At 32.9% G+C, this 26,799-nt stretch overlaps 1 protein-coding gene across 1 annotated transcript in view; it reads right to left on the reverse strand.

Moving 5' to 3' along the window:
* LOC145243946 (tonsoku-like protein) overlaps window positions 1-26,799 on the reverse strand; it is a 116,656-nt gene that overhangs the window by 32,404 nt on the left and 57,453 nt on the right. Inside the window, exons 12-17 of the mRNA XM_080107074.1 lie at window positions 24,400-24,486; window positions 22,350-22,586; window positions 15,091-15,211; window positions 13,777-13,894; window positions 10,753-11,457; window positions 8,038-8,194 (exon numbers count right to left, since the gene is read on the reverse strand). Coding sequence (XP_079963200.1) covers window positions 8,038-8,194; window positions 10,753-11,457; window positions 13,777-13,894; window positions 15,091-15,211; window positions 22,350-22,586; window positions 24,400-24,486 — 1,425 coding nt within the window. The remainder of the gene's footprint in view (window positions 1-8,037; window positions 8,195-10,752; window positions 11,458-13,776; window positions 13,895-15,090; window positions 15,212-22,349; window positions 22,587-24,399; window positions 24,487-26,799) is intronic.

The following is a 26,799-nucleotide window of genomic DNA, read 5'->3' on the forward strand; positions in this document are numbered from 1 at the left end:
AAACTTCAACCAGAACTAGCCTCCATACTTACAAAACTGTTTAAACGTTGTCTTAAGGAGAATAGCTTCCTATCACCATGGAAAATCTCATCTGTATGCCCTGTATTTAAGAATTCAGGTGATCGCTCATCCCCCTCTCAGTACAGGCCAATAAGTCTTCTGTGCATCATAAGTTGCTGGAATCTGTGTTAAATACAGAAGTAATCAACCATCTCAACAAAAATAACCTTCTTAGTGACACTCAATATGGTTTCCGTTCTGCTAGATCTACAGCAGATGTGCTTACAGTTATATCTCATAGGATTAGCAAATCTCTCGACGGAGGCAACCTTTCTAGGACATATCTAAGGCCCTTGACATATCTAAGGCCTTTGATAGGGTATGGCATAAAGGTTTACTTCACAAGATCTCTAGATATGGTATAGCTGGAAATGTCTTCTCAATTATTAAATCATTTCTTTCTGATAGGTTCATAAGAGTAGTAGTTGAGGGGCAAAAATCAGAAGCTCACAGTATTAATGCTGGAGTCCCTCAGGGGTCCATCCTGGGCCCAACTCTTTTCCTGGTCTATATTAATGATCTTCCAAATCACATCCTTACATCATTTGTAGACATTTATGCTGATAACGCTCCATTTATGGTAGCACATCTAAGACAGTAAACGACCAAGTTATCTCCGATTCTCTCTCCTCTGATCTTGAGCATGTGGTACAATGGGGAAAGGAGTGACTGGTTACTTTTAATGCATCTAAAACCAAGATTCTCTCTTTACATCATCAACATTCTGATCCACATCTGGCATCAATTGAAATGAATGGCTCTTGTCTTCAGGAGGCCTCAAGTTTTGACAAGCTTCTGGTCTTAAATGGAACACGTACATCAAATCTGTTGCCAAGGCCGCTGGAAAAATGGTGGGATCTTTCTATCGATCCAGTAGATATCTCACTGCTGATGCTATTCTCTATCTATATAAGAGCCAGGTACGTCCAAGGATGGAATACTGTTGCCACATCTGGGCAGGAGCTGCTAGAAAGGACTTGTCCTGCCTTGATAGAGTTCAAAATAGATTTCATAGCCTTGTAGGAGATGTCCTTTTCTCTTCCCTCCTGCAACCTCTATCTCACAGAAGAGATGTTGCGAGTTTGTCTCTGATGTATCGTTATTTTCATGGAAAGTGTTCGACTGAGCTTCAGTCTATGGTCCCCCCTCGCCAAACTTTCACAAGAAACACTCGTCTAGCTGAAAACACTATCAATAATTCCCCCCACTCTTTATCTGTGCCTAAACCTAAACGTAGATTCTATGAACAAAGCTTCTTCCTTAGAACTGCACGCCTGTGGAATTGTCTTCCGTTTTCCTGCTTTCCAGCAGACTACAATATGGTTGTCTTCAAGTCTAACGTAAACAAGTTCTTGATGAGCCGTTCCATATAAGTTAACAAATTTACCAAATTTCCATTACTAATGATTAGTATATTGTCCAATTTCTACTGTACGCTCTTCAACCCTAAAATTTTAAAGAAAAATAAAAAAAATATTTATTGTACATAAAACCAAAGAAACAAAAATATGTACAAATAATCCAAGGGAGATAAGCAAGTTCTTAATTCAGTCTAGTTTACATTTAGAAGAAAGTCCGAGTTATTGAGAATTAATAATATTCTTTGGTCAGAAAGAAAAGGTCAGAAAATCTTTATAATCACCAAATGTGTTCAGTTTTCTTTGACGATGCTTGTAATTGATTCATTATATAAGATTAGTTTCGACGGGATTTTGATCCCAAGAAATATTAGCCGGAGTTAATCTAGTCAGCGTCTGACAACCTCGAGTAGCATAACGACTTAAACTGATTCTTTTACTAACTGAAGAGTTGAAGCTATCAGTGTTTTTTTTTTATATAGTTTTGGTGAATGGGAAGTTCCAGAAACATTCCAAATGGAACACCATAACTTAGAATATTCCAGAAGATCTAAAAAAAAAAATTTTTTTTATATTCTAATCTGAATGTAATGTTTTTAATAGTAATAATTAAACATTTTTAATAGTATTATAAGAAATTGTGATATCCTAATACGGAAATTGTGTCCTCCTATGACACACTGTACTTGTTATGTACGCAAAGTTTAAAAGTATCACAAAAAACTTAAATTGCATCCAACAAACTGAGCAGTGGAACTTTTCTTTTTTTTTTTAATAGGTTTCCAACATTACAACTGTAACAGAGTGCATATGAGCACGTGAAGAAATATCAGCCGCAGCGAAGGATGGATGGCAAGTAATTGTCTTAACAGAAGGAGCAGCATTTAAACATGTATGAAAATTAGGAAGTGTGAGCGAGTTGGCACGAAAAGAAAAATGAAAAAAAAAAAAAATGAACACCACATGGTCGAGAAACAAAGTTGGCATCGAAATGAAGGTGAGAATGGGCCGGCTGTGGCCAGCGTGCGGTAGGAAAAAAGAGAAACATGAGCGGGTTAGATAGACATGTGGCACCGAGAAGCTTTTTAAGTGGTATCGAGACGGGAGAGTAATGGTATTAAATGCTTTTATTAACAAAGAAAGAACACCGACCCGGAGTGTTATTTATTTTATTCCAGTTTTATTTTTATGAATTACTAAAGTAAAGTTTTATTTTATTAATTACTAAAGTGAAGTTTTATTTTTATGAATTACTAAAGTAGTTTTATTTTTATTAATTACTAAAGTAAAGTTTTATTTTATGAATTACTAAAGTAAAGTTTTATTTTTATGAATTACTAAAGTGAAGTTTTATTTTTATTAATTACTAAAGTGAAGTTTTATTTTATGAATTACTAAAGTAGTTTTATTTTTATTAATTACTAAACTAAAGTTTTATTTTATTAATTACTAAAGTAAAGTTTTATTTTATTAATTACTAAAGTAAAGTTTTATTTTATTAATTACTAAAGTGAAGTTTTATTTTTATGAATTACTAAAGTAGTTTTATTTTTATTAATTACTAAAGTAAAGTTTTATTTTATGAATTACTAAAGTTTTATTTTTATGAATTACTAAAGTGAAGTTTTATTTTTATTAATTACTAAAGTGAAGTTTTATTTTATGAATTACTAAAGTAGTTTTATTTTTATTAATTACTAAAGTAAAGTTTTATTTTATTAATTACTAAAGTAAAGTTTTATTTTATTAATTACTAAAGTGAAGTTTTATTTTTATGAATTACTAAAGTAGTTTTATTTTTATTAATTACTAAAGTAAAGTTTTATTTTATTAATTACTAAAGTAAAGTTTTATTTTTATGAATTACTAAAGTAAAGTATGAATTACTAAAGTGATGTTTTATTTTATGAATTACTAAAGTAAAGTTTTATTTTATGAATTACTAAAGTAAAGTATGAATTACTAAAGTAAAGTTTTATTTTTATGAATTATCAAAATTTTATTTTATGAATTACTGAAGTAAAGTATGAATTACTAAAGTAAAGTTTTATTTTATGAATTACTACAGTAAAGTATGAATTACTAGTTTTATTTTTATGAATTACTAAAGTAAAGTTTTATTTTTATGAATTATTAAAGTTTTATTTTATGAATTACTAAAGTAAAGTATGAATTACTAAAGTAAAGTTTTATTTTATGAATTATTAAAGTTTTATTTTATGAATTACTAAAGTAAAGTATGAATTACTAAAGTAAAGTTTTACTTTTATGAATTATTACAGTTTTATTTTATGAATTACTAAAGTAAAGTATGAATTACTAAAGTAAAGTTTTATTTTATGAATTATTACAGTTTTATTTTATGAATTACTAAAGTAAAGTATGAATTACTAAAGTTTTATTTTATGAATTACTAAAGTACAGTTTTATTTTACGAATTACTAAAGTAAAGTTTTATTTTTATGAATTATTAAAGTTTTATTTCATGAATTACTAAAGTAAAGTTTTATTTTATGAATTACTGAAGTATGAATTACTACAGTAAAGTTTTATTTTTATGAATTATTAAAGTTTTATTTTATGAATTACTGAAGTAAAGTATGAATTACTGAAGTAAAGTTTTATTTTATGAATTATAAAAGTTTTATTTTATGAATAACTGAAGTAATGTATGAATTACTAAAGTTTTATTTTATGAATTACTAACGTAAAGCATGAATTACTAAAGTAAAGTTTTATTTTATGAATTACTAAAGTAAAGTATGAATTACTAAAGTTTTATTTTATGAATTACAAAAGTAAAGTTTTATTTTTATGAATTACTAAAGTAAAGTTTCATTTTATGAATTACTAAAGTAAAGTTTTATTTTTATGAATTACTAAAGTAAAGTATGAATTACTAAAGTAAAGTTTTATTTTTATGAATTATTAAAGTTTTATTTTATGAATTACTGAAGTAAAGTCCGAATTACTGAAGTAAAGTATGAATTACTAAAGTGACGTTTTATTTTTATGAATTATCAAAATTTTATTTTATGAATTACTGACGTAAAGTATGAATTACTAAAGTAAAGTTTTATTTTATGAATTACTACAGTAAAGTATGAATTACTAGTTTTATTTTTATGAATTACTAAAGTAAAGTTTTATTTTTATGAATTATTAAAGTTTTATTTTATGAATTACTAAAGTAAAGTATGAATTACTAAAGTAAAGTTTTATTTTATGAATTATTAAAGTTTTATTTTATGAATTACTAAAGTAAAGTATGAATTACTAAAGTAAAGTTTTACTTTTATGAATTATTACAGTTTTATTTTATGAATTATTACAGTTTTATTTTATGAATTACTAAAGTAAAGTATGAATTACTAAAGTAAAGTTTTATTTTTATGAATTACTACAGTAAAGTTTTATTTTTATGAATTATTAAAGTTTTATTTTATGAATTACTAAAGTAAACTTTTATTTTTATGAATTATTAAAGTTTTATTTTATGAATTACTGAAGTAAAGTACGAATTACTGAAGTAAAGTATGAATTACTAAAGTAAAGTTTTATTTTTATGAATTATTAAAGTTTTATTTTATGAATTACTGAAGTAAAGTATGAATTACTAAAGTAAAGTATGAATTACTAAAGTAAAGTTTTATTTCATGAATTATTAAAGTTTTATTTTATGAATTACTAAAGTAAAGTATGAATTACTAAAGTTTTATTTTATGAATTACTAAAGTAAAGTTTTATTTTTATGAATTACTAAAGTAAAGTATGAATTACTAAAGTTTTATTTTATGAATTACTAAAGTAAAGTTTTATTTTTATGAATTACTAAAGTAAAGTATGAATTACTAAAGTTTTATTTTATGAATTACTAAAGTAAAGTTATATTTTTATGAATTACTAAAGTAAAGTTTTATTTTTATGAATTATTAAAGTTTTATTTTATGAATTACTAAAGTAAAGTTTTATTTTTATGAATTATTAAAGTTTTATTTTATGAATTACTGAAGAAAAGTACGAATTACTGAAGTAAAGTATGAATTACTAAAGTAACGTTTTATTTTTATGAATTATCAAAGTTTTATTTTATGAATTACTGAAGTAAAGTATGAATTACTAAAGTAAAGTTTTATTTTATGAATTACTAAAGTAAAGTATGAATTACTAAAGTAAAGTTTTATTTTATGAATTACTAAAGTAAAGTATGAATTACTAAAGTTTTATTTTATGAATTACTAAAGTAAAGTTTTACTTTTATGAATTATCAAAGTTTTATTTTATGAATTATGAAGTAAAGTATGAATTACTAAAGTAAAGTTTTATTTTATGAATTACTAAAGTAAAGTATGAATTACTAAAGTTTTATTTTATGAATTACTAAAGTAAAGTTTTATTTTATGAATTACTAAAGTAAAGTACGAATTACTAAAGTAAAGTATGAATTACTAAAGTAAAGTTTTATTTTTATGAATTACTAAAGTAAAGTTTTATTTTTATGAATTATTAAAGTTTTATTTTATGAATTACTAAAGTAAACTTTTATTTTTATGAATTACTAAAGTAAAGTACGAATTACTTAAGTAAAGTATGAATTACTAAAGTAACGTTTTATTTTTATGAATTACTAAAGTAAAGTATGAATTAATAGTTTTATTTTTATGAATTATCAAAGTTTTATTTTATGAATTACTGAAGTAAAGTATGAATTACTAAAGTAAAGTTTTATTTTATGAATTACTAAAGTAAAGTATGAATTAATAGTTTTATTTTTATGAATTACTAAAGTAAAGTTTTATTTTTATGAATTATGAAAGTTTTATTTTATGAATTACTAAAGTAAAGTATGAATTACTAAAGTAAAGTTTTATTTTATGAATTATTAAAGTTTTATTTTATGAATTACTGAAGTAAAGTATGAATTACTAAAGTAAAGTTTTACTTTTATGAATTATTAAAGTTTTATTTTATGAATTATTAAAGTTTTATTTTATGAATTACTAAAGTAAAGTATGAATTACTAAAGTTTTATTTTATGAATTACTAAAGTTTTATTTTATGAATTACTAAAGTAAAGTTTTATTTTTATGAATTATTAAAGTTTTATTTTATGAATTACTAAAGTAAAGTTTAACAGCCACAACCACTAATCATCATTTTGGTCTCGGTAACATTCATTTTCAGATTATTACTTTCCATTTCATTCCTATAACTTAATAAGAACTTCCATCGTTTCACAAGTATTTAATCATAAACACACAGTGTATCTTCCTATACAAAACTCTAAAGAATGCTAAAAACCTCAAACAAATGCTGAAGCCAGCAAATCACTGAGAAGTAATATGGAGCATTTTCAAAGTGTATTTTTCAATCTCTCCAAAATGAAGGTTAAATCTAAAATGTCTTATCAAGAGATCTATAATAAGAAATTATCAATGACTGAGGATTCAATTTTTTATGAACTGTTATCCTCATCTTCATAGTTGTTGCTGTTTCATTACGTTTTGGCTAATTTATCCTTTGGTCTTCTTCAGATTGTTAATCGCGATGGAATAGGGATGCTGAGTCTTGTAAGTGTATCCTCAGCAATTACTGCCTTCCATAGTTGTTGTTGTCTCATCACATTTTGGCCGACTAATCCTTTGACTTGCTTTGGAAGATGAGAATAGCAGTCCGCAAAAAAATGAATAGTCAAATTATGAAGCCTCATCTCAAAGAATTAAAAAAAATAAAATATATAATACCATTTGGTACAAACCCAACAATCGAAAACCAAAGAACACAAAATTAGATTTACAGGACCACAAAATTGAACCTTGATGGCACATGGTGCAGTGGATAGAGGCATTGAGTATCTATGGTTCTAGGTGAGCATTGTCTGAAGATAGTAGTTTCAATCCGACCCAAAGCAAGCTAAAGGATTAGTTGGCTAATACGTGGTGGGACAACAACTATGGAAGGTAGTAATTACTGGGGATACAGTTACAAGACCCAGCATTCCTATCCAGTCGCGGCTAACCATCTGAAGAAGGCCAGAGGATAAGTTGGTCGAAACGTGGTGAAACAACAACTATGAAGATGAGGATAACAGTCCGAAAATATATATATATATATATATATATATATATATATATTTATATATATATATATATCAATAAACAAATTATGAAGCCTCATCTCAAAGGATTAAAAAAAACTAAAAAAAAAAAAAAAAATAATTATTAAGCACAATTACATTTAAGACTAAAAAAATTGCAATGTATTCATCATACACATGTTAAAATATACAAATAAAAATGATCGATAATTTCAGAAATACAAAATGCATTTTCTTAATTTGAAAACATTTTTTTTTTATTTTGAGAGACATGACTAAAATGTTTCATTTGAACTATCAATAATTAACTATTTGTAAATAAAAAGCAATCTATAATTGCTTGATTTACGACATATCAATCCTTTTAGGTTATTTAATGCCAAATCCATTTATAATTTGGTAAAAGGATTTCATGCTTGAAGTTGATAATATTTAAATTTTTCAACCTTTTATTCTGGACTAGAATCAATGTTAGGTTGTCATTTAGAAGATTTCAGAATGAATGTTTTTTTCTTTTCTTACCTCTTCTCCATTCTCGACTAACATTCTGATCTCGTCATCTGGACAGAGGAAAGCTCCAGATTTCGTTGTTAATAACAATAGCGGTTTCAGTTGGCATTGGGCATAAACGCGACGTGCTGTCTCCTGAGTCAACCAGGCAATATCATTTGATTGATCACTATAGAAACAAGAATAAGAATAAATAATAAAAATGAAAAAATAAAACACAATGGCACCAAGTGGGTTACAATAATAATGGAAAGGAAAGTATTAGAAGAGACTTGCTGTCAGTCAATATAAGTAAGGCTATGACAAGAGAATATTCTTATTATTGTTTTGACTCTCGAGTATATATCCAACACAGTTAATCAACTGAGAACCATATCACTCTATCTAAAAACATATAAGATAATATCTGATATATACTCGAGAGTCAAAATAATGAAAAGAATATTCTGTTGTCAAAGCCCTAGTCATTATCAGCAAGAAAACTTGTGTGAGATCTCCAAGTGAGTTATAATAGTTGTTTACTAATATATTTAACACATTAAATGTCAGGGTTGGTTGGTTGGTTGTTTTTGTTTTACGGCATATCAACCCTTTTCGGGTTATTTAATGCCGAATCCAAAGATTTTGAAGAAAATTTTTTTTAATAGAATATATTTGTTTTCATGTCGGTTTCTATTTAACCCATAGTTGGGACCCTAACAGGTATTACCACTCCGAGTCAGAGTGGACCTGGGAGCAATGGTAATTAAAGGGTTGCTCCACACTCTCCAAAGCCCACAAGCTGGGGCCTCACCACTGGATATAGTTTAAGGTCATATCCAGGACCCCCATTGAGGGACTTTTACCCTCTGCAGGGGGGCAGTCGGCGTATTCTAATGCCTCATCGACAGGGCCTGGAGATTTGATGATATATCATATGATTTTTTCCTAATTAAATGCATTATACCAACTGCTTGTCATTAAGTTTGTGGCCAGAGGCTCCAATTCCAAGAGATCAGTGTCTGTCTCCAGAAGAGTCTTGATTACAATACGAAACCTCTCAGTTTGTCGCTTTACCTCTGGGATCCACAAAAGTACTTTTCCAGCAGGTCCATAGGGTACATTTCCAGTCATTGTTAAAATTTGGTGTTGGATAACTGGAAATATGGATGGAAGGCAATAATACAGCAGGTGTTAAAATAATATATTGTTAACTATTCTCTACTTTCAAAAATAGATTGTTAACTATTCTGTACTTTCATCTAAAAAATTTTGTAGTCAAAAGCATCACACTTCAGTCCAAACTCATGACTCCAAATCCACTACCATCTCTGAAAAACGGGCTTTTATTTAAGCCAGTAGAATCTCATTTGCATATGAGTAATGAGATTTCTCGTTACTTCATGAGACTGACCATGATATAATTAGACGCAGCAGCCATTTTTTTTGTTTTGCCCATAATTGAGCCCTACATGCTGCACAAAATTAGAGGTTTGTATTAATGTTTTACTATTATTATTTGCTACGAGCAGCGACCAGGTATTTATCACACAGCATTTTGTGTTAAACGATCGCATCTTAATATGTTGTAGACAAGGTGTAGCATTTTGCTGTATGACCAACTTAAAAAATTTTTTTTAGATCAAGCAACAAGAGTCTGATTTGTAGAGTAAGATGAATTCAACCAATGTGTTGAAAATTTTGAATTTTGTCCCATTCTTGATAGCAGCTTTTTATATTTTGCCGACAGATTGCACGTTTGATTGGCACACCATCTGAGGAGACAGAATGGTGTTTGATGAGGGATTTAGTTGCATGTATTTGATTTAAAAAAAAATAATTCAAGAACAAGCTAACGTTCGGTTGTTTTCAAGAAAAGTGATAATATCAGCATAGTAAAGATCTGCTAGAAGTTCAGGTGAAAAGGACATTTCAAAGTGAGACAATCTGCAACAGTGATGGCAGAGTGGAGGGCGTGGTTCAAATGGATTATTAATAAGAAAAGAGTGAAAGAGTTTCTCTACAAAATGCCTGTATCAATTGCAAAACTGATTGTTCTTGCCTTCAGGCGTAATGACAAATGCAAACGTATTCTTGAATGGTTGCACAAAAAAAACAAACCCACTTGATATAAGCAGCTAACAAGGATGAAAGATGATTGTCGCAAAAACAGAAGATGCCTTTTCACTTTAGTCTTATAGAAAAAAAAAAAAAACAAGGTTGTAGTTAGGAGGAACAGAGCAGAAAGAGAGTTCCACAATCTTACAGTTCTTGGAAAGAAGCTACTGGAATAAGAAACTGTATTACAATGAGGTTTTAAAACAGAAAATTGATGAAGACTACTAGACCAATGAGTAAAACGAGCTAGAACAAAGGAAGCAGGGAATAGATTAGATGATTCTGAAGAACATGTATCAATAGTATAGAAAAGACTCAGACTAGTAACATGGCATCTGTGATAGAGACTCAGACTAGCAACATCTGTGTTGACGTCTGTGATAGAGAGAGGTTGCAGTGAAGAAGAAAGGGTGGGGTGGGGCAATCAAATTACAGATACGTTTTTGCATCTTATCAAAAACCTTCGAATGAAACGAAGATTCACCAGACCAACTATGACAACTGCACTCCATATATGGCCTGAAAGCAGATTTGTAGAAATCAAGAATCTTATTTAATGTACACAATTCACGCACAACAATAAAAAAAGTTTTAGCAAGATTATTTTTAAAGAGCAAGAATAATACTTACTTAACAGAGAGCGGGACACAGAAGCGAATAGTTCCAACTTTTATAAAAATTTTGGTGACAGTTGAAGTAGGAAGGGAAGAGTTTATCCCCAGGTTTACCTGTGGAAAAATAATGGATGTGTTGAGAGGGGTTAAGTTATCTGAAACCTCAGCCAATGGACTAGGTTCAATAACTTCAGTTTGTGGCGTCTCCAAGGGAGGAATATCATCATCCCTTAAGCTTGTACAAAAACCTTCGCCTTGAGAGTCTGTGTCCTGCAAATTGATATAACTGCTGCTATTTTCAGAGGATTCGTCGTCGTTATCACTGATTGTTGGGAATGTTTTTACTCGCTTAGAAGTTGAGCCGAGTTGGGAGGATTTTGCTGATTTTCTTTCGGTCTGTGTGCTGCCTTCAAAATAGGAAGAATTTGTACGTTTTCGCTTGGTAGGTCGAAGGTCATCGATAAGCCAATCGTCATTAATATACTCATCTTCTAGAACAAGTGCCCCCTGGGGTCCTGTTTTTGTGACGGTCGTTTGAGGCACACTCGACCCACACATCAGACGTCGGGAAGCACTTTGAAAAGTGGAAATGGTATCCTTGTAAACAGCAGCCGCAGAGGTTTCCTCTTCTGGTATATCAGTTTGCAACAGGTTACGGATGCCGTCATCGGAATCTGAAGAATCGTCAGAGTTATCATCTTCAATAAACGTTGAAAGGTCACTATAATAAAAAGAAATAAAAATTTTTTTTAAATGTGTCTAAAATTTCATAAACTGAATATATATTGTCTGAAAACACAAACATATAAAGCTAGTTTCCCTATTTTTTTTTTCTATGCTGAAAAGTTACCCCCCCCAAAAAAAAGAAAACAACAGATACTCTACCACTAAACCTAGGTCCAAGCTATAAGTTCCCCTAAAAAAAAAAAAAACTTTCTCTAACCCCCAAGTTTAAGTGGCGTCCCTTCCCCCAAAACATTATAAAACAACATATAATTGACTAAACAACATTTAATCTATAAGTAGTCCCCCACCAATCATTTTTCATAAGTTTTGGAATTTATACTAATTTCAGCATGACACGTGAGTATGTACTGTTTTCACTTGAAATGTGTTGGTTTAAAAGATCACTGATATAAACAAGCATCAATAAAACTATTGTCGTCCATAAACACTTGTTGAATTATTTTGTCTGCCTTTGATTTTCACTGAACAAGTGTTCAAAGGACTGAGGTTGAGAGAGGAGAAGAATGAGCAAGGTGAGATTTATTATGTAAATTAATTGCGTTGTAGATGCTTGAAAGGTTTTGGTTGGTTGGTTGTTTTTGTTTTTGTTTTATGGCATATCAACCCTTTTCAGGTTATTTAATGCTGCATCCGGTGATTTTGAAGAAAATTTTTTAATAGAATATATTTATATATTTGTTTTTTGCAAGTCAGTTTCTATTTAACCCATAGTTGGGACCCTAACAGGTACTACCACTCCGGGTCAGAGTGGACCTGGGAGCAATGGCAATTAAAGGGTGGCTCCACACTCCCCAGAGCCCGCAAGCAGGGGCCTCACCATCGGATATAGTTTAAGGTCATAAACAGGACCCCCATTGAAGGACTTTTACCCTCTGCAGGGGGGCAGTCGGTGTATTCTAATGCCCCACCGACAGGGCTAGAAAGGTTTTGAGATGTAATGAAGGAACTAATGCTTATGCCATAAACTATCATTCGTTTCAAACTAAATTGTTGCAGATGTCATCACTATGTGATATTGCTACTGTTGTGTGTTAGGGAGACAAATGCTAAGGCGATAAAAGGAAAGAGAGAAAAAGTATAACAAAAAAAAAAAAAAAGAGGAAATAAGTTTATCAGGTAGACAAAGCTATAGAAAGTGGGGTTGGGGGGAAAGACAATGGTGAGGGAGTTGTTCACCAAAGAAAACAAAAGGAAGCTGAGGTGCGAGTTATTGGTCAAGGTGTGACAATGATTTGGACAAAGAAGAATAATATATTTCAGAGTTAGTTTACAGTTTAATGGGTGACCATTTGAAAATACCAGGTGCTGTATGTTATCTTCGCTTATCTGAACATTGTTTCCAGTTGTCTAGCACTTCTCTTTGCCACTGGACTCAGGTAGTGCTGATTCAGGAGAGATGTGATTAGGGACTGTGCAACCCTTGCTTCGCACTTGCACGTGCAGCTACTCCTACAGGAGGTATCCATTGTCTCTTGAAACTGAACGGAGGCATCGATCGATTGATCAAGTTTACAGTCACTTTTAGGACTGGCAATGAGTTTTGTAGCAGTTTATTTTTATCAGGTAGACAAAGGTATAGGAAATGGGGCTAGTGGAAAGACAAAGGCATAAAAAGTTGTTCATCAATGCACACAAAGGAGAGCTGAATAGGGTTGTAATCAAAATGTGGCAGATGACGAGAACAAAAAGACCTGAGATATATTTAGAGTTAGTTTTAGGATTGGCAATGGATTTTACAACAGCTGGGAGTGGTTTGTAAGACAGCCTTGGGTTTGCGGCGGTCGAGTTGAGGAGATTGAGATGAACTGACAAATTCAGCTTCGACAGAATGTAGATGTAGACCTTAGCGTGTAGAGGGTCAATGATGTCACACACGCACTCAGAGTGCAACTAATATTTATGGAAAGTGTCAGAGTTTGTGTTTTCTTAATTTATTTATTTTTTTTATAGTTGCGAGCCAGTGCACTCCCTTGGCAATGACCACTGACATGAACAGAACGAGAAGAGAAGATCACGGAAACAATGTTGTTATGCGGACACACAAGTGGTTTTATCATTTAAGCAGTTCATGCTTAAATTTAAAACAGAATTTCTAAATGTGTCCACGAAACAGGTTTCATCGTCATTTATAAGTTTGAAAAAATATTTCCTTTGCACAAATTAAATATCTCTTCATATAAACAAGTAATGTTAAATATCTCTTCATATAATAATAACAAGTAATGTTAAATATCTCTTCATATAATAATAAGTAATGTTAAATATCTCTTCATATAAACAAGTGATGACTTACTCCTTCGTTGTTTGATCACGCATGTTTGCCCTTTGCTTGGAGGTAGACATCCTAGGAAGTCCAGTATCTTGAATCGAACTCAGTTTAATGTTTTTACTTTTAGCCCAAGAATTAATATCTGGAAAAAAAAAATAAATAAATAAAATAAATACTAAAGCAAATTTATAAAATTGGAGGTAGACATCCTAGGAAGTCCAGTATCTTGAATCGAACTCAGTTTAATGTTTTTACTTTTAGCCCAAGAATTAATATCTGGAAAAAAATAAATAAATAAATAAAATAAATACTAAAGCAAATTTATAAAATTATAAAACTAACAAAGAAAATTAAAAAGATCTATTTTTAAGACCCTGGTGTGGCACACTACCAATGTTTGAAAGAATTCTAAAACATCTCAATTTGTTCTTTTATGTTTCCATTGCACTACATGTTCCTGACCAAAAAATAGGAAATTAATAAGATCTTCATCACTAATGTTCTTTGAAATGCTGCCACAGACAGTTATTTGGATGATGGATCTGAAAGGATGTCAGGATGAAGGGTGCTTGTTAAGATAAAGTTGACGGATCGATATTTTAAATATGCTGTTTTTAGCAAAACCAATATTAATTGTAATGTATCAAATAGTAATGTACCAAAATATTACGAAAATTCATTGAGTAGAAAGTTATTTATAGTTAAAAGTAATTTTTACAGAAAATTGGGTAAAATCGCATTTTTCTTAAATGTTATAAAGTATTCAATAGGAATCTATATGCAGGGGACATAACTCCAAAATGAATATTTTAGATTACTTGTGTCATGGCTGCAATATTTGTTGTCTATAATGATAGGCTTTTTCTTTTTTTTCTTTTTTTTTTTTTTACTAAAACCACAATAGCAGTTGTTCTATGAATTTTTGGACATATTACTATTTTCAACATGACAATTGCATACGTAATATTGTCTTTTTGCTTAAAACGACTTGATTTGTCGATTATACCTAACAAGCACCAACGAAGAAAATCATTTGGTAAAATTAGTCATGTCTGAATGTATTTGAGTGGCATTGAATATTTTTTTAAGAAAATGGTCGCCATCTTCCACAGAAAAGATCAATATTTTCACTGAATTATGAATCAACTTTATTTAAAATATTTGGAATATAAAAAGAGTTGTTCAGCAGGTTGGCTTTAGTCAAAAGACAGAATGTGGTATTCTGAAGTCAGACAAATTCCTAAATAAGTGTTGCTTAATCTGAATTATTATAAAAAGGAACAACTTTTACAGTTTTAGTTTTAAGTTATGAAAGATTCTTGTGTGGCATTTGCTTACCTTTGATACCCATTCTTTCTTGTAAAAGTTTTAACATGGCCTGATAAGAGTCTTCAAGCTCTCGATCAAGTTTCCCTGCTCGATGTCTCCACTGAAGCAAACTATTTAGAGGATAGTTGCCCTAAAAAAGGAAAAGGGAAGAAAACAAAATATTTGATTAGTTGAAATATTTCTTGTATCAAGCAATGGAAACATCCTGATAAAAGTTAAAATGATTTGTAGTTGTTGATGTGAGTTGTTGGAGATGATAGCCAGCCATTTTTTTTCTTTTATAAGGAAATCGTCGCTTATCAAGGTCTGAAAGCCACTAGAGGATAAGGACTAATGAATGTAAGGTAATAGTGTAATAATTTTTAATAGTGTAAGTTGGGGAAATTTGATCATTTAAGAAAATGAATGAACAAGAACTTGTATACATTGCACTTGAAGACTACGACATTGTAGTTTGCCGGGAAGCAGGCCAGTGGTACAGTGTTCCACATGTAGGCAGTTCTAGAAAAGAAGTTTTGTTTATGGAATCCGTGTTTAGATTTAGACACAGAGAGAAAGTGAGAGATATTGTTGATAGTGATTGTAGCTAGTCGAGTGTTTCCTGTGGAAGTCCGGCAAGGGGGGGGGGGCATAGATTTGAGCTTAGATGAGCACTTACCATGAAAATAATGGTAGAAGAGACAGGCTAGCAACGTCTCTTCTGGAAAGAGAAAAGAGAATCACCTATTAAGTTTCGAAGCCGGTTTTAAACTCTATCAAGACAGGATAGGACGTGCCGAGCAGCTCCTGCCCAGATGTGGCAACAGTACACCATTTTAGGATGTACTTAGTTCTTTTACAGATAGAGGATTGCATTGGCAGTGAGATACCTACTGGAGCGGTAGAGTGATCCAATGATTTGATACAATCATTTGCTGGGGAGAGTTACTTGGTCGTAAAAATGTCTCTGGAACGGTTGTTATGTCCTGGGAACAGCAACCAACTCCTCGGGTATAAGACACAAATGATAGGCACATTCCCTTTAAACTAATGAGTTGATACAATACAAACGTTTGTTACTTCAATAGAATTAATTAGGGTTGATTTGACGTTGGTCAAATTTGTTAGTGGGTCTCTTGACGGCATAATGGTTTTGACGCCATTTTATTGTCATTGTTAATAACAGGAACCGTTGGGCTGGAATTGAATGCTTGAGGTAACGAACATTAGTGTACCCCTTAATTTAAAGGGGATGTGCCCATTGTTTGATTGTGTCTAACACCCGGGGAGCTGGTTGCCGTTTCCAGGACGTAACAACAGTTTCAGAGACAGCTTCACAACACAAACAAAACAAGTAACTCTACCCAGCAAACATTCAGATCACAATGGTGCCTGAAAATCAGGATATATCCTGAGGACAAAATCAACAGAATAGAACTGAAAATCATTCTACTAGACAAAAAAAAAAAAATAAATAAAAAATAAATCTATGCAACACAACTGAAAGTCCAAGCATTAGACGACAAAGAAAACATCAAAAGAAGTGAACCACTGGAAATAAATTTACGGACACAAGAACACACGAAAACAGCCACATCAACCCACCTCAAGCATCAACGGAGGAAGAAGAAACTGTAAAAACTAAGAAAAACTAAAGTAGGTGACTATTTTCTCTGGTCTTTTATTATTACTCTGCAAATTTGTTGGTTAAATAATTTATAAAAATTATTAGTGGATAGAGCTTTTTGTTTAAACATCGGCTATATATATATGGGGTCTTATTTACATACAACGAAATCTTATTTTTCATAACATTTAACGCAACCTCCTGATTTTAACTCTGTGATGAAGAAGACCTGATATTTTCATTGCAAACTGCTTTCATATAAACTGTATCGCCTGAAGAGGTCTCTAGTTACTAGTAGCTAGCTGATCAAAACATGCTCATGACTGTGTAGCAACATATTACTGTTTAAGTAAAAACAAATAAGAAAAACAAAAACAAACAAACAGGCACCTTCAGTCTTTAACAGATTATGGATACCTACGAAGAGGTGCCTGCGCGTGAAATTTTTGCGGCAGGAGGTGTACAATCTTCTACCAGACCTCTCCTGAGTCGAGATTATTAAATACCAGTGGCAACTGAAGTGTATGTACAGGACAGATGGAAACAAATGGCAAGATAAGTGGAGAGTGCATACAGTGCCTAGAATTCCCAAATGGTCACCCATGTGGGACTAGTCAGGCTCAACGTTGCTTAACTTCTGTGATCTGACAAGAACCGGTGTGTCAATGCGATTATGCCGTATAAACAAATAAAGAATATATATATTCAATAAGGTGAAAAGCTATAGTAAACATATATATGAATATTTTAACCATAGTTCCTGATTTCAAAAGGCGAAAAATTAAAAGATACATCTGCCTTACTTTTAATGCTAGGTTTATTTATGGTGTCTTTTAAATTTAATAAAAACCTTTCACAATTTGCTGACGAGGAGACCTTGTTTATTAAAAAACTATATGTAATAATTATTGTCCGTAACTTGATGTCTACCACAATAAAAACACTGTTTTCCAAAACGATCGTACAGATAATTGATTTGTTGTTGTTCCTTCTTATGAAACGGATTTTTAATTTTAATTTAATTATAATTTAAATTTTAAATTATCAATCACATTACTTAATATTAAATTAGCTCTAGGATATTTACCTATCGAGCTTATTATATATCTAAATTACAACGAGCACTTTTTCTTTCCTGTATTTTAATTAAACTAGTAATTTCACTATTACATTAAAATACACTCAGCTCTTTAGACTATTGTTCTAATCTCCTTTGAATATATATATATATATATATATATATATATATATATATATATATATACACATACACACACTCTTTATTTGTTTATACGGCATAATCGCGTTGACACACCGGTTCTTGTATTTAAAAATATATATATATATATATATATATATATATATACCACTCCCCATCTGGGGGTACCAAATTGGTTAAAAGGAAAATTATTCCCAACTTGCATTTAGGTAAAAATGCACTTTCGTAAATAATTGAATTCATTCAAAACGTATCACAAAAACAAAAACAAATAACACACGCACAAAATGATTAACCGTAACCCAATCCCATTTAATAGAGGTCCGTACAGGTGGATTGAAAATTCCAATCTTTACTGGGAAACCGTCCGACCTAAGACCATGGTTAGCAATTTTGAAGAAGAAAGAGTGCGTCTACCAGTTAACAGACCCTGAACTAGTAAACATAGCATATGATTTTTTGGACAGTCTTGTATTGGAATGGACCAGAGAATATCTTGACGAAATAGTAGCCTAATATGGTTAATTCATAAATTTGTTGATGCCACTTGAACTTTAATAAGAAGACGTACTCATGGACTTAGCAAATAGAATTAACCAACTTGCCAAGTTAGCATATAGGGACACAGATATAAGTGAAGGTTCAGTTGTGAAAGTGCACCTAGCTAAATTTTTCATAGATACTTAAAGTAACCCCTTTATTAAGAACATGGTCAGCAAGTTTTTGAGGAGTTAAAAACAAAGAAAAGAAATTGAACTGTAATTGCAAATAGTTGAGGCTTGAATTCTGATGACAACGGACAGGTCTCAACTATCGGATCTCAAAATCCATGTTTTTATAAAAAAAGATGCTTTGTTTGCTTATTTTGTACAAGCGTTCAATTTTCAGCAGCAGGGGTTCCTGCCTGCCATTAATGACGATGAAAATTCTGCTTGTGAAGACGACCAAACCCACAATAACCGACACATAGCCGATTATAGTAGACGCCATATCGACCTCTTGATGTAAGGGGATGTGTCTAACACCCAGGGAGCTGGTTGCTGTTCCCAGCACGAAACAACATTTTCAAGAAACATTCACACAACAAAACAAGTAACTCTCTCCAGCAAATGATCGGATCACATTGGCAAAAGATTTGATGTATGTGTTCCATTTCAGATTAAGAGTTAAGGTCAGTCCCAGAAGCTTGTAAAGACATGGTGCTTCCTCAAAACAAGAGCTATTCGGTTCAATTGAGGCATGATGGGTGTCAGACTGATTATGACGGGAAGGGGGGGGGGGAGTACTGTGTTTTAGAACTTTTTATATACTCCTTAGGTTATAATATCTATGATCTATGATATGATTTACCAAACGACGTTGTCTCTAGATTTATTTATTTATTTTTTTTTATATTGCATTTTCACCCCAAACAAGGCACATTGCCACTTTGTTCTTCGGGACAAGATCAAAGTGTAGTATCTGTTCTTCAGATGCTGCACTTCTATTTCTTGTTCTCTTTCGGTGGAGGAGAAATCCTTCACGACTGAGACAATTTTTATTTTTGTACCTTTTCTCCACGTTAAAAAACGACCCTGGTGTCTAACTCTGTCCCGTGGGGAGGCATAGTAAATAGGTACTATCAGGGACATAAGCATCAGGGGTACTGTGTAAGGAGTTGGGCAGCAAGATGTCGGTTCACATTACACTTGAACTTCTGCATGTCAGTACAGTTGGGGAAGCAGGGACCCGGAAGGGAATTCCAAAGTTTAGTGGTTCTGGGGAAGAAACTACTGGAGTAAAAGGCTCTCTTACATTTCGGGATCTCTACCGTGAAGGAGTGGGATTTAATTGCTTATCGGGTTTGTCGGGGGTATTTACATTGAGGGGGCACAAGTGTTTGCAGTTCATCAGAGCATTCACCGTTAAAGTACAGGCAGAGGGATGCAACATTTCGTCGATGGGACAGAGGCTGAAGTTTAGATGACAGTTCAGGACCTATCCGATTGGCGACTCTCTTTTGAACCTTGTCTAGGAGCGAGAAACAAGTGGCAGATGCACCAGCCCAAATATGACAGCAATACTCCATACATGGGCGAATGGTGGTCTTATAGAGGTACAGGATACTTTCGGGTGTTAATAACTTTCTAGCACGCTAGAGAGAACCTACCTTCTTTGCAACGGTCCTGGCAATGTCCTCAATGTAATTGTTCCAACTCATGTTTCCTGTGAACGTTAGGCCAAGGAGTTTAAAAGATGTACTTTCAGATAAAGAGTCATTGGCCATTGCTATTGGTGGTAGGGAAGATTTCTTGTAATTATTGAAGGAAACAAGTTTAGTCTTGGCAGCATTGAATGTGACCATCTATTCTTGTCCCCATTCAACTACGGATCAGAGGTCATCCTCTAGTGTTTCTGCCATTTCTTTAGATATGTGCTCATTTGTTTTCCTGTCGTGTCTGTTATAGAGTGCGGTGTCGTCAGCATATATATCCATCTCAAAGACAATTTTGTCAGGTAGGTCATTTATGAATATTAGGAATAATAGAAGTCCAAGGATAGACCCTTGAGGTACTCCCGCATTTATATCATATTGTTTAGATGTACGACCGTCAAGGACAACCTAGATTTTTCTCTTATCCAAGAAGGATTTATGTTAAGTATTCTTCCAGTGATATCGTATAATCTGATTTTCTTGAGAAGACCCTCATGCCATACCCTGTCAAAAGCCTTAGATATATCTAGAGCTACCGCTCTACCCTCCCCCACTTTGTCCAGTGAATGCTATATACGTTCTGAGATTACAGTTAGGATGTCTGCTGTTGAACGGGCTTGCCTAAATCCATATTGTTGGTCGTTCAAAAGTTTAGCAAAACCAATTATGACATGTGTTCTTCAGAATTGTCTGATTTATTCCATGCTTCCTTTGTTCCAGCTTGTTTGACTAATTGGTCTAGTGGTCTTCATTAATTCATTGTTTTGATTCCTCATTGTAAGTTTCCTATTTCAGTAATTTCTTACCAAGAACTGCAAGCTTGTAGAACTCTCATCATCTTTTATTCTTGTTAGCTTCTTATATCAAATATTTCCATTCTTGATTTCATTGCTACATGCAATAATGTGACGTAGACCATAGCAGGTCAAGTAGAAATAAAGATATGCTAAACTCTAATTACGTCTGTAACATTAGTAAAGACAATAGAAAGTTAAAAAAAAAAAACTGATGTGCACTTTCTTACATATCAAACAGATTTCTTTCATGAAAATGTTAATGAAGCTATACGGGCCACTGAAATAGGGGAAAATAAAATCACTTTGCTTCATAAAATATAGTCTTTGAACAAGGAAATTTTTGGAAGACAGGTCATGCCAATTTAAAATATGAAACCATTGTTTTGGGTTCGGCTTTTATACAAGAACAAGAACAAATTTTATAAATGCTGCAAGATACAGAAAATAAAAATTTAGTGCCTCTTTATAAAAATGCATGGAAAATATGGAAGTTTTGAATAAAATAACAAGAAAATTTTTGTATATAATTACTTATTAGTGAAAAATATTAGTTTAAACCAAAAATTACAGAAAATAAGCAAATAAAATTTTAATAAAAAATTAGATTAATATACTATTTGTAATTCACAAACTTCAAATGACATTTCAGCATTTCATAAACGATTATCTCCCTTTTTTAATATGAAAACATCATGTGATTGTGTTGCAAATCAATTTTATTGGTCCTCTGACAAAAGGAGGGTGAATCTGTAAATTCACCCATGTTTATTTGTCTGTCCGTACTTTTCTCAATAACTACACCTTGGAATTTTTTGAAATTTTGCACAAGCATTAAACATGATAGGAGCAAAAAAAGTAACAGAACAGATTTTTCGGGAAAAGTCTGCTTGCCCCCCTAGGAGTGCCTTTCGAGTTAAAATGGCTAAAATTTACACTTTTGTGCTTATTAAAAAAAAATTGATGCCTTGGATTTTTATAAAACTTTCTGAAAAGTTGTAACTAACTGATTTCTTTATAATTTTGTTTGTCTATACTTTGCGATAACTCTTTTAGGGCTAATAAAAAACACTCCATTTTTGGGACTATTTTACCATATTTGTTCAAAATTTTCTGTGTATGTCTATTTAGCAGTTTTGCATGGCACTGAACTCAAATTTAAATATGTTATGGCCTTGGGGACTTTTGGGGCTAAATGGGGCGGGGGGGGGGGGGCAAATGATGGACTAATGCCTCGTTCACTGTGCACTCATGGGAGACCATGCATGCTTCACTTGTTTTTATTAATATTCTACTCGCTTCTTTACCATGGTTTTTAGTGTACACTAATATTTGTCATTTTAGTGTACCCTAATATTTGTCACTGATAAGCATATCTGTAAGTTTTCCTGTTGTTTTATTTTGAACTACCATATTTCATTTGTATCATAAATAAGCAGCAAATATTCTTCTCACCTCGTTGTCTTTAAGAAAAATGTCTGCCTTATAGTTTATGAGAAGGCCCATAATTTCCATATTTCCACAGTTGGCGGCATCTATCAAGGGTGTCATTCCATCACACTGCTCTCCGCCTTTGTCGTTCACATAAGCACCATTCTGAAGCAGAGCTTCGACTATATCATAGAAGCCATGGTTACAGGCTTCATGCAAAGGTAACCAACCACAATGATCCCGGACGTTTATCGGGTGACCCTGAAACATTGAGAATTGGCATCTGATAAAATACTTATAGAAAATTTATTAATTTAAAATATTTATACTTATACCTTTATTTAAAATGGTTACTTAAAAAAATACAAAAAAGAAAAATATTTTAAAAGCTGTTTTAGTGTCAAACTCAATTCCTACAAGACTTTGATTGTAACCCTTTATGACCTGGTGGAACTAATTCATCCAGTCATAAATAAATGAATATAACAGCATAAATAAAGTGGGAATTGATTCAAACATGCCTTGTATGTATAAGCTAAGTATTTTTTTTTTATTAAAATATACTTTTTTCCAGTCTGAAGAAAATCATTACCTTTTAAACTAGCTAAAATATCTATATATCAATACGATATTTATGTTATTTTATGTGTCACACTCACATCTTTTTTCTTCTGAGTGACTGCTGTTTAATTGTTATGACCTTTCATTTCTTGTAAGAAATAATTTTACCAAGAATTCTTCGTAAGTTTTGGTTTCGGTTTTGATTATAGCTGATGGCAATCAAGTCATCTATTTTTTTTTTATAATTAATTTTACCAAGAATTCTTCATAAGTTTTGGTTTCGGTTATAGCTAAGCAACTCAAGTTATATATATATTTTTTTTTCTTCATAAGTTTTGGTTTTGGTTTAAGCTGATTCACCCAAGTCATATATATGGATATATTTTTGAAATCACAACTTTATATAATATATAAGCATCAATAGAAAATTGACTCTATAATAATATATATACAAAATCTGCATAAATAGAACACCATATTTAAGTGTATTTTATGAGCGGGCTATGTCGGGCATCCCTGCTCGCTTAGATAAATACTTGTGCAGTTTAAACAAAAGAGCTACAATAATATCAGAGCGTCTCCATTTACGCTGAATATCTACAGAATGCCTACATCAATATATTACATATGAATGAGTCTGCTGTGGAATTTCTATAGATCTTGCTAGTTATCAATAAATATTTTTTTAATCATCTACATCATAATTCAGGTAATATAGGGTTAAAAGTTATGCTTCCCTGCAGAGATTTCAGTGAAAAAAAAAAAAAAAAAAAAAAAAAAAAGCTAAAAAAGAAACAGAGAAAGAGAATAAATGCACAATTTCATTTCAACAATAATAAAAAAAAAAAAAAATTCAAGTTAAAAAAAATATTTGCCAAACTTCGGCTCCTATCACACGTGCTTGTTTTGCAAGTACTTCCATGAAATGTGCTCCGATAAGCTTACTGAACTTGTACTCCCTCCATGTAAATATCCCAACCCACCTGAACTCATTATCATCGGCAATCACTCGTGACGAGTATGATTGTTCTCCTGTTAGTGAGATTGGGTCTGGTTATGTATGGGCCTCAGATGGCTGTGGAGGATGATCCTTGATCCGCAGACTTTATTGCAGTGGGAGCATGTATGGATGGTCGACTGGGTAGTGGAAGAGGTAGGAGGAGCTGTGTTGGTAGTAGATCTCTCCTTTCTCTGCAGCTCTGTGGAGGACCTTTTCTGAGTGAGCTGTGCTTTCATGGACCATCCTGCTCCACATGCCCCTCTTTTAGCTGACCGTAGAGCATTTTCTTTAACTACCTGAACTATAGAGGTCCCTAGATGCTGGAAGATTTTCTACTCTAATAGCTTCTTTCTTTGGGCCGACTTACCTTTGGAATTCCCTACTTACTTTCTGTTTCCTCGACTGTATCAACATGCTGAAATTTAAATGTAATGTGAACAAATGTCTTTTTATTAATTAACATAAGTGCAGGAGATAATAATAAAAAACAAAACCTTCTTAACATGAACTCACCTGCTGCAGTAGTAATTTCACACGTTTTAGATTGCCATCGATGCAGGCACGATGCAGTAATGTTTCACCTTTTTCATTTCTTTTTATCTACAATGAAATTGAAATCGTACGCACACATCATATATATATATACACCCATATAATGCATATGCATGTATATATATATATACATATCAAATAGGTTTAAAGAATATGGATAGATGCTTTATACAGAGACTTATCAAGATAATATGAGAAGTGATGGTGGAGCATAAACATAGAATGAAATTATAGACAAGATAAAATAAATATAGGTATTTTTTTTTTTATTCAATTTTCACCTCAAACAAGGCACAGTGCTACTTTGAAGCAGGGGGCTACTATCAGGGACTTAATTAGCGGGGTTATTATGAAGGGAGATGAGTAGAAAGATGTTTGTTAACATTACACTTGAACTTCTGCATATCATTGCAGTTGGGAAAGCAGAATCCCGGAAGGGAGTTCCAAAGACCCGCAGTTCTGGGGAAGAAACTATTGGAGTAAAAGGCTTTCTTGCACCTAGGGATCTCTACTGTAAAGGGATGAGACTTAGCTTGTCGGGTTTGTCGGGGGTAGTTACGTCGGGGAGGTACAAGTGTTTGCAGTTTGTCAGAGCATTCACCATTGAAGTATTTGTAGAACAGGCAGAGGGATGCAACATCTCGTCGATGGGACAGAGGCTGAAGCCTAGATGACAGTTCAGGACCTATCAGGTTGGCGACTCTCTTTTGAACCCTGTCCAGGAGCGAGAGACAAGAAGCAGATGCACCAGCCCAGATGTGACAACAGTACTCCATACATGGGCGAATGGTTGCCTTATAGAGGTATAGGATACTGTCAGGCGTAAGTAGTTTTCTAGCACGGTAGAGGGAGCCAACCTTCCTTGCAGCAGCCTTGGCAATGCTCTCAATGTATCTATTCCAGTTCATATTCCCTGTAAACGTTAGGCCGAGGACTTTAAAAGAAGTACTTTCAGGTAATGTGTTCTTGGCCATTGCTATTGGTGGTAGAGAAGGTTTCTTGTAGTTATTGAAGGAAACAAGCTTAGTCTTAGCAGCATTGAATGTGACCAACCATTTTTGTCCCCATTCCACTACGGATTGGAGGTCATCCTCTAGTGTTTCTGCCATTTCCTTGGATATGTGCTCATTTGTTTTCCCCTCATATCTGTTATAGAGAGTGGTGTCATCGGCAAATATACCCATCTCCGAAACAATTTTATCAGGGAGGTCGTTTATGAATATCAGGAATAATAGGGGTCCAAGGATAGACCCCTGAGGTACTCCCGCATTTATGCCGTATTGTTTGGATGTACGACCGTCGAGGACAACTTTGATTTTTCTATTACTTAAGAAGGATTTAATTACATTATGAATTCTTCCAGTGATTCCATATGATCTAATTTTCCTTAGAAGACCATCGTGCCATACCCTGTCAAAAGCCTGAGATATATCGAGGGCCACCGCTCTACCCTCCCCTGTTTTATCCAATGAACGGTATATACGTTCAGAAACTACAGTTAAGATATCTGCTGTTGAACGGGCTTGCCTGAATCCATATTGTTTGTCAGTCTGGAGTTTAGCAGCTGTTAGGTGCTGGACTAGGGCTTGATTAACTAAGGACTCAAATATTTTGGCGAAAAGCGGGAGGAGGCTAATGGGGCGATAATTTAGTGGGTCAGTTCTTTCACCAGAATTCTTGAAGACTGGTACCACAGAGGCGGTTTTCCAGCAGTCGGGAAAACAAGATTCGTTAAGGCATTTATTGTAAAGTTTGGACAGAACTGGAGCAACCTCGGCAGAGCATTTTTTTAATAGCACAGCCGGGATGAGATCTGGTCCACATGCTTTTATAGTGTCTAGGTTTTTTATAATAGCATGTACCTGAGAAGGGGTGATTTTCAAATCGTCTAGTGAGGCGTCTGTTCGCAGAGGAAAATCAGGGAGTGAGTGGTGTACCGAGTTCAGTGTGGAGTTTGAGGCAAACCGACTGGCAAGCAGATTAGCCTTGTCAGTTGCCGTGCAAGCAACCTCATGATCGTTTGATAGTGGGGGAATAGTTGACTGTCCATTATTTACTACGCTGTTGTAGATTTTCCAAAAATCCTGGGTTCCTAATTTCTGTGCTTCGATGCGTTTTCTGGTGGTTTCAGAGTAATCTGTCTTAGCTGTCTCTATCACTCTCTTACAATTATTTCTAACTTCTATAAACTTCTGTTTATTTGAGCTGGACTTATGTCGGTTGAATCTGCGGAACACATGCTGCCTTTGATAAATGGCAGCTGCACAAGCAGAAGTAAACCATTGGGAGGAGTGGGGCTTGCTATAGAATTTCCGTGCGGGAACATGTGCTTCAATAGCAGTTTTGAACCATTCAGGGGTC

Source organism: Euprymna scolopes, chromosome 22 (genome assembly GCF_053919585.1).
Source record: "Euprymna scolopes isolate OS-2025 chromosome 22, ASM5391958v1, whole genome shotgun sequence".
In the NCBI taxonomy this organism is placed as follows: domain Eukaryota; kingdom Metazoa; phylum Mollusca; class Cephalopoda; order Sepiida; family Sepiolidae; genus Euprymna; species Euprymna scolopes.